Below are 9,224 nucleotides of genomic sequence, written 5' to 3' on the forward strand. Positions count from 1 at the left end.
AATGCACAAATGATGAATACACCTGTGGAATTAGCAGGGCCTCAACTGGGGCAAGATACAGAGGGAACTGAATGGAGGATAACATTTTAGGGCAGTGCTCCCTGTGTCTGTGTGAGATTTTTTTTAAATGTGGGTTCTTGTGCAGATGCTACAGAGAGAGGGGAATGCAGGCAGTGGAAATACAAATTTAGTACCAGGGTATTCTGTTAGCTGCCTGTTGAGAATAGTGTATATGGTAATTCACCATATAACTGATGGCAATTTCACACATTTAGCTTATCAAGTGAAAACAGCCGTCGTTGCAGGAAGTCTCAAGTTGCATTTGCAGTCTCTCTGGTTTAAGAGGATCAGGTGATGAGAAGGACCTGCAATCCTGGAGAACCGGTGCCAGGCAGAGTCGTTCAGTACTAAGCTTGATAGACCAATGGTCTGAGTCACTAGAAGGCAGCTTCCTGTGCTAATTAATAAGAGATAAGGTAGTCAGAATGCAAACGGGTCATCTCGATCCCGAAGGTACTGACAGGATGACTCTTTTCACAGATGCCTGCTGCTCGCCAGATGTCATCCAGGACCTTTCCAAAGCCAACGACATCTACTGGAATCGCTGTGGGGGCCTCAGCAGCAGGTCAGGCATAGCCTCAACCCTCCAGAGGAAAAGGGAGCTGCCTACTATAGCTATTTGCACTCCTTTTTTCATAGACCTGCAGCCATAGGGTTGTAACATCTGGGTGGCAGGAGGTGGCCTTCCTTATGAAACTCCCATTGGTAGTTTACAGGGCCTTGTTGGGTTTGTTGCACTTAGGCCCTACTTTTCCCTCCCATTTTTAGTCTGTGGTTCACTATCTTCTGGAGACTCGCTCTCAAGAATGATGTACTAAATAGGTGACTCTGGACTAGGGTTGCGAGCTCCGGGTTGGGAACTATCTGGAGATTTGTGGGGAGGAGCCTGAGGAGGGGAGGGTTTGGGGAGGGACTTCTATGCCATAGAGTCCAATTGCCGAAGCGGCCATTTTCTCCAGGTGAACTGGTCTCTGTCGGCTGGAGATCAGTTGTAATGGCGGGAGATCTCCAGCTAGTACCTGGAGGTCGGCAACCGTACTCTTGACCCATCTTTTAGGAAGTTACTGTCTTCTTGATACCTATGTTTACCTCTCCCCTATAGATGTGAGGAGTATCTTCAGCAAGTGGAATGTTTTTATCGTTGCTCCCCCATTGCTGCCCAGTGGCCTCATCCTCAGCGACCCACAGCTGTACTGGCTGTGCCTCTTTGCCAGAACTTCTGTGACCAATGGTGAGTTAAGTCCACAGGGGAAACACCATGCGGGATATAAAGGAATATTGGAAAGAATGGTTTAAGACAGTGGAACATTAGCATTTATTTATTTCTAAGTGGGGAACCTGCAAGGACTTGTGTGGGTCACTTCATTATCCCCTGAATTCGCTTCTCCACGCTATTGCTTTTCCCTACCTCTCCCTTTCCTCTGCTTCCTTATCCTTCTCACTCACCAACCTTTTTTTCCGGCCTCTCCCAGTCTTCAGCTTTATTATTTTTTAAATTCATTTATACCCCACCTTTCCCCCCAGTAGAGCCCAAAGCAGTTTACATCATTCCTCTTTCTCCATTTCATCTTCACAACAACCCTGTGAGGTAGATCAGGCTGAAAGAGAGTGACTTGCCCAAGGTCACCCAGCAAGCTTCCATGGCAGTGCATGGATTTGAACCTGGGTCCCCCAGATCCTTATCTAATCACTACACCACACTGGCTCTTAGCTTTCCCTCCTTCCCACCCACTGGCACCCTCACCCTGGGAAAAGTCTGGCCCAGTAGCAGAAGTCATGCAGAAGCAAGTCACTCAGGTGAGCTGTGTAGTGGCCAGTGCCAGGCCTGCCAAAGTAGCACAAGTTGTGCTGAGGCTGCAGGTGGGCCAAGGCAAGTTGCAGGGAGATGCCTCCCGCAAGTTCTTGCGGGTTCCCACTTGTATCTATATACTATTTCCCAAGTGTTCCCCCCATCTGCGGATATCTAAATCTGTGGATCGGGGCCACGCTTGCACTAAACAGATTTCTTTGCAAACATGGGGTACCCCCTAGGTTTGCAAAAAAAATCTGACATTAAAAAAGGGATTTAAATTCTCCCCCCAAATAAAATAGCATTCTCTGCTCAAGGTCAGAGAATGCACCTACCTCAGGTGGTACAGGCTGGGAACCGTGGCAGGCCCAGTGAGAAAGGGGGGGGGAGAAATGGGATTCCCCCTCCTGTGAGTTTTGCAGCCCCCACCCCACTGAGCCAGGAAGGAAGTCTTCGCTCGCTCCCCCCGCCAAGCCAACAAGCCCGCCACCTGCCTGCTTGAAGGTAGGTGGGGAGAGCAGCGATGGTAGGGGGTGAGAAGAGTGCCAAGGGTTGGTGGTAGGTGAGGAGAGCAGCAAGGGTGGGGTAGATTGTTGGAGAAAAGGTAGGGGCAATAATGGGGGGTAGGTTGACAGATAAGGGATATGGGAGAAAGGGAAATAGGGGGTAGGTTGACAGAAAAGGGGAGGGGTAAATTGATGGAGGAATGGGGGGCAAAAGAAGTGGAGGGTAGGTTGACAGGTAAGGGGATTGGAAGAAAGGGGAGAAATAGGGGGTATGTTGACAGAAGGAGGAGTAGATTGACAGAGAAGGAGAGGGTGGCAAAAACGATGGAGGTAGGTTGACAGATAAGAGGGAGAGAAAGAGGGAAAAGATTGTTAGAGAAGGGGGAAGAGGGAAAGAAGCAAAGGTAGGGAAGGGATACACCTTCTCTGCAAGTTTCTTGTGGGTCCCCACTTGTATATTCTAATCCCAAAGTTGGCCATATTTGAGGATACTTAAATCCAGAGACTGGAGCAGTAAACAGACAAGGTGGATCTTCTAACAAACCTGAAAAGTGCCTCAGGTTTGCATGTGTGTGCGTTAAGTGCCGTCAAGTCGCTTCCGACTCTTGCCGACCCTATGAATCAGAGTCCTCCAAAAAGTCCTGTCTTTGACAGCCTTGCTCAGATCTTGCAAATTGAGGGCTGTGGCTTCCTTTATTGAGTCACTCCATCGCTTGTTGGGTCTTCCTCTTTTCCTGCTGCCCTCAGCTTTTCTTAGCATGACTGTCTTTTCTAGTGACTCTTGCCTTCTCATAATGTGCAGGTTTGCATACAATTATGAAATCTAAAAAAAAAAGTTGGGCAGTTTAAAAAACCCACAAATGATAAACAGTTTTAATAAACAGTGGCCCTCAGGGGTTGTTGCTAGGCAACTGCAACAGTTTGGCCAGCATTCCAGACTCGATATCTTTTTTTCCCCCTGTCAGTAAAGGGCAGGAGAAGGGGCAGTTTTGGCCTTTAAGGGAGAACTCATTGCAGCCAGACCTGGCAGCAATCTCTAGGCAACGACATCACCCGAATTGCTTGACTCACCGAGGCCTGGCTGCTTGCTACTGTTCAGCAACAACCACCCCAATAAAGGCAGTGTTATGTTGTGGTTAGAGTTATAGACTGGTGCTTCAAACCCTCATTCTGCTGTGGAAATTAACTAGGTGACCTTGGGCCAGTTACACATTCTCAGGGTTGTTGTGAGGATAAAATGGAAGAGAGGAGAATGATGTAAGCTGTACTGTGGGGAAAGGCAGGATATAAGTGAAGTAAATAAATAAGATGGGGGGGGCAGATAAAAGGTGGATTGGTTGGTGGTTGTGAAAGAGAGGAGGAAGTAGGGAACGAAGAAGCAGAGTTGGTTTTTATATGCTGACTTCCTCTACCTTTTAAGGAGAATTAAACCGGCTTAGAATCTCCTTCCCTTCCTCTCCTCCCTTGTGAGGTAGATCGGGCTGAGAGAGTTCAGAGAGAACTGTGACTAGCCCAAGGGCACCCAGCTGGCTTCATGTAGAGGAGTGGGGAAACTAACCTGGTTCACCAGATTAGAGTCCACCACTCTTAACCACTCTGCCACGTATGGGAGTTGCTAGGAGGAGGGAAAAAGAGTGCGTTGGGAGGCGATGTAGGAGAAAGTGAGGTGACCCCCTCAAATCCTTACAGGTTCCCTTCAGTGCAAACAGGCCCAGCTCAGCTGGCATCGTACAACTGGGACATAGTTTCCCTGGGGAGAGGCTGCCACAGTGTAGGGAAAGAGGGAAAACTGAAGGCAGGAGGGCAAATAAAGGTAAATTGGCTTGTGGGTGGGAAGGGGAGGAGGTGGCAGGAAAAGGGGAGAGGCAATGGGGGCTTTCAAGGAAGGGAAAGATGAAATGGTGGGGGAGAGGGAAATGAGATGCCCCCCTTTGCAAGTCCTTGCAGGTCCCCTTCCTGTTAGATATATTGATGTACGTGTCAAGATGTTGAGACGACTGTGCACAGGTTTTTCATTTTCTGTTTTTGTTTCAAAAATTGCAATTTAGATTCTTTATGAATGCAGTTAAAGGAACTGGTGGAATTCTGTTTTCAGTCCTTTTACTTTCTGTAGTAAACATATTAAAGGTAAAAGTAGTCCCCTGTGCAAGTACCGGGTCATTACTGACCCATGGGGTGATGTCACATCCCGACTTTTACTAGGCAGACTTTGTTTACGGGGTGGTTTTCCAGTGCCTTCCCCAGTCATCTTCCCTTTACCCCCAGCAAGCTGGGTACTCATTTTACCCACCTTGAAAGGATGGAAGGCTGAGTCAACCTTGAGCCGGCTACCTGAAACCAGACTTCAGTCCTGATCGAACTCAGGTCATGAGCAGAGCTTTTGACTGCAGTACTGCAGCTTTACCACTCTGCGCCACGGGGCTCCTTAAGAAACATATTAACGGCTGTAAATCTTTTCTCCCAGACACTTGATACATAATTCTTGGGGATGGTACCCCACAGCCAAAGGAATCCTCCCTATCAACAGCTAGGAGATAACATCCCCATTTAATAGGTAATTAAAATTCTGAATCGCAAAGTGGGTTCAGGTAGGTGTATCAACGACGATGTGGAGTTTTCCTCCTTAACATGGATCCTTGGGTGAGGAGAACAAAATGCTCTTCCCCCCCCCCTTACCTTGTCCCACTGTGGTGCCTGAAGCAGTTTTCTCCCAGACCAACTGACTTCCAGCATCAGAGCAAGACTAGAAGGAAAATGGAAAAACCGCTTCTGATAGACACAATCAGGAATGGAGAGGTAATAAAGGGTGGAATGTTCATCCCTGTTCCAAACCACCCTTCTTACCTAGTGTGGGAAAGGGTTTTGAGCTCACCCTCCCTGTCACTTTTCTATTTCTGACCAGCCCCACAGGAAGCAGCTTTTCCAATTCAAAGGCAACCTGTGGGCTACTGTTACATTTCTAAGGAAAGGGGAACAGGTGTACCATATAGCTACTGTACCTGACTGGGAACAGCCTAGCAGCTTAAGGGGCCACAACTTTGCATTCTCCCATTAAATTCTCCAGCTGCCTTCCTTACTTCCCCATCTCCTCTCGCCTCACAGGTACGATGCTTGCAAGGAAGACCTGACCTGCGCTCGCAATTGGCTGACTGACTGGCATTGGGGGCCTGATGGGAACAACTGCAGTCAGGAGTGCATTTCGTATGGCCAGGTGAGGGCAGCAAAAATGATAATTAACAACAGACGCACTGCTGCCGCCACCTCCTCAGCGCCAACAGCCCCGGTGGCTTCTGGGCTGATTCTGTGGGCAGCTCTGCTTGGGAGGGAGGGGCAAATGGTTTGAAGCTGAGGTAGGGGATGAACAAGGCTCAGGACTCCCCTCCCCACAGGAAGGCAGTCACCAATTACAATTCAGACAGCCCAAAGAACAGATGTTCCTGGACTCAGTTAAGTGGCATGGAAGTGCTTGACTGGCAACTTAGCTATTGTTATCTCAAGTCATGGGGCTTTCTAGAACATTCCAGTCTTTTACAGCATGATGCTTTCAAGCCCTCATAAAAAGGCACACATTTTAACAAAATCTAAACATTTAAGAAAAAAGAGAAGGGGTTATACCAAGCCTCCGCACGTCTACATACGCACAACACTCTTCCCCCCTCTCCTAAATGAATAGAGCCTGTGGTGCATGTGATGACTCACTTATAATTAAATCTCTGGGGGGTGCAACAACCTTATTTTGTTTATGTAAATATCGATCCCTTTTGTCCCATGTAAGGACCCAAAAGGGCTTACATCATTGTTCTTCCCTCACCCATTTTATCCTCACGACAACAACCCTGTTTGGCTGAGAAAGAGAGCAATTGGTTCAGCAACCTGGCTAGTGGTGCCAGCTCTGGGTTGGGAAACACCTAGAGAATTTGGGGGTGGAGCTTGGGGAGGGGAGGGACCTCGTTGGTATATAATGCCAGAGTCTCCCCTCAAAAGCAGCCATTTTCCCCAGGGGAACTGATCTCTGTCATCTAGGGATCAGTTGTAATAGTGGAAGATCTCCAGGCAGCACCTGGAAGTTGGCAACCCTATGAGTCTCCCAGATCTTAGTCTTACCATCTCACCACTACATCATGCTATCTTCCCACAGGCCTGGAAAAATGAAAACAAACACTTCTATAATACCAATTGTGAAGGCTTTAGGAACAAAAAGTTACAATGCTGACATAGTTAATGATGCCCTATTCAGTAGATTTATTTTTTGCAGGTTTTGAATGATGTAATGCCGGCTGCGGATAGGGCAGAAGTGGAAGGGGGGAGAATGGAGGAAGCTATGAAGGAATAAAGAAAACATGTGCTAACTAAAGTTGACAGGCCTCATGAAATATGGGGTGGAGGAGGATCAACACTGACAGCTGAACCGTCATGTGATTTGCTGGTCCTACAAAGGCCAGATGGGTAGCCATGTCAGTCTGTAGCTACAAAATAAAACAGAAGTCTGCTGGCACCTTCAAGACAAATACCTTTAATTGCAGGGCTCCTTTCATCAGATGCACCACACTGTTTTTAAGTATTCAAGGTGCCACTGGATGCCGCCTCTATTTTATCATGTTACTTGTGAAGCGAGGGTCATACTGTGACTGAGGAATGTGCTCTGACTTCTGTTTACATGTTACTGTATGCCAGTTTTAAATCTGAGTGTTGGTGTCCCTAAAAGGCAAACTGTTGGTATATCACGGTCAGCCCGCTCTGCACGTTTTCAGTTTCAGGTCTTTCACACCTGCTCCATGATCCTGGAGATGCCAGAAGCTGAGTCTTACCTAAGACCATTTGCATACAAAACAGATGCTCTGTCCTTTGACCACAGCCCTTCCCTATTTATTCTGATAGTAAATGTTACCGGAGAGGGAAGGCAGCATGGTTTAGCCCAATCTCAGAAGCTAAGCAGGGTCAACCCTGGTTAGTATTTGGATGGGAGACCAGCAAGGAATACCAGGGTTGGTGTTCAGAGGAAGGCACTGGCAAACCACCTCTGTTAGCCTCTTGCCTTGAAAACCCCACGAGGGGGTTGCCATAAGTCGGTTGCGACTCAACGACACTTTACACACTCAAATGTTGCTGATGGTATTAGAACTGCAGCTATTCTATAAGTGTAACCAGATCATCTGTGAGAATGAACATTTTTTAGAATATTGCTATTTGCATCAATGAGATATTGAAAGCTATGAGAATTGGCTGGCGGGGTAGAGAAATGCTGACATTCTCAAATTCAGTAAAAGCCATCAGCACCCACAAGATCATGAAGATTTCCACGTCCCCTCGACACCTATTCTAATCCATGTTTTCACTACCAAAGAGGCTCCTCAGCCTTTCGTTTCACTCCTGTGAATAGAGAAAAACGTGGTGTAGTGGTTAAGAGCAGTGGTTTGGAGCTGTGGACTCTGATCTGAAGAACTGGGTTTGATTCCCCACTCCTCCACATGAGTAGTAGACACTAATCTGGTGAACTAGATTTGCTTCCCCATTCCTACTCATGAAGCCAGCTGGGTGACCTTGGGCTAGTCACACTCTCTCAGCCTCACCTACCTCACAGGGGTAGGTGGTGGGAGGGGAAGGTGATTGTAAGCCGGTTCGATTCTCCCTTAAGTGGTAGAGAAAGTCAGTATATGAAAACCAACTCTTCTTCTTCCTGTTCTTCCTTGGACCTCTACTAGCCAGACTCCCAACTTAAAGCTGCGTCAAAGCTCTGCCTCTTGGCTTACATTGTTCTTTCACCTTCCTCAGATGTACAAGGATGGGAAGGAGCTCTGTGAGACCATCTGGGATGATTCCTTCACAGTAAGCACCGATCCCTGTGATTGCCTGACACTGACTGCGTCCGACACAGGCTTCTCAGTCCCTCGTTCCCGCCACGAAGACAGCGACAGCGCTGAGGAACCCGAAACCGCAAAGGAGGACAGCCGAAGATCCGGCCGCAGGGGGCTTTGTCCTGGCAGCCCCTTGCTGCGCCGTCTGAAAAAGAACCTGCGGAAGCGTTCCGTCTTCATGGAAGACGTGGAGGGGAGCGGGAGTGGGTTCTGATCCAACGAAGCCACCCTTCCAGGGGACAACAGCCCCCTCCCCTGTGATCGCCTGGGGCTTGGGGGGATCGCTTGTGATCTATGCAAATCTGTCATGTCCCACCTTTACCAGTTTCTTGCCATCTTGTCTAGCTCTGTGCAACTTGGTGTGGTCATGGAGTAGGAAGCAGATCTGGCTGTGTAGCTGGGCTCTGAGTCTTATGCTCTAGAAGTACAGTTTTTTGTCCTAAAAGAGCACCTTCATCTCCCTGTAAGCCTGCCCGTGACCAGTGTAGTCCCCCAAGCTTTCTTCGTTTTATCTAGCTTGAAAGACGGTTAGAGAGACATTTGCTGGTGACAACCTCACTCCCAGCACCTTTCCTGTCTTACTGCTGTCCCCAGGTGCCTCAGAGAGCTGGCCCAGGGGGAGATTCCCCTCTGGTACAGAAAAGGACAAGGGAGATGTATGTCCATCAAAGGCTCCTGCATGGATAGGGTTGCCAGCTCCAGGTTGGGAAAACACCTGGAAATTTTGGAGGTGGAGCCTGAGGAGGGGCGGGGTTTGGGGAGGGCAGGGACTTCGATGGAGTATAATGCCATAGAGTCCATCTTCCAAAGCGGCCATTTTCTCCAGGTGAACTGATCTCTATCATCTGGAGATCAGTTGTAACGACGGGAGATCTCCAGCCACCACCTGGAAGTTGGCAACCCTAAGGCGTGGAACAGATTTAAGAATGCAGAGATTGTATAGGCTGAAATCAACAGGTGAGGTAACTGACGCTGGGCAGGAGGAGTTAGGCCCAACTGCTTATACAGCTTCAG

The 9,224-nt window shown here is 48.3% G+C and overlaps 1 protein-coding gene across 1 annotated transcript in view; it reads left to right on the forward strand.

Moving 5' to 3' along the window:
- Nucleotides 1–8,666, forward strand: part of RTBDN (retbindin) — a 128,015-nt gene extending 119,349 nt beyond the window's left edge. The window contains exons 3-6 of the mRNA XM_056867294.1: nucleotides 541–625; nucleotides 1,163–1,291; nucleotides 5,458–5,566; nucleotides 8,128–8,666. Coding sequence (XP_056723272.1) covers nucleotides 541–625; nucleotides 1,163–1,291; nucleotides 5,458–5,566; nucleotides 8,128–8,424 — 620 coding nt within the window. The 3' untranslated portion in view covers nucleotides 8,425–8,666. The remainder of the gene's footprint in view (nucleotides 1–540; nucleotides 626–1,162; nucleotides 1,292–5,457; nucleotides 5,567–8,127) is intronic.
- Nucleotides 8,667–9,224: the final 558 nt, after the last annotated feature.

This window comes from Euleptes europaea, chromosome 1 (assembly GCF_029931775.1).
Source record: "Euleptes europaea isolate rEulEur1 chromosome 1, rEulEur1.hap1, whole genome shotgun sequence".
Taxonomy (NCBI): Eukaryota; Metazoa; Chordata; class Lepidosauria; order Squamata; family Sphaerodactylidae; genus Euleptes; species Euleptes europaea.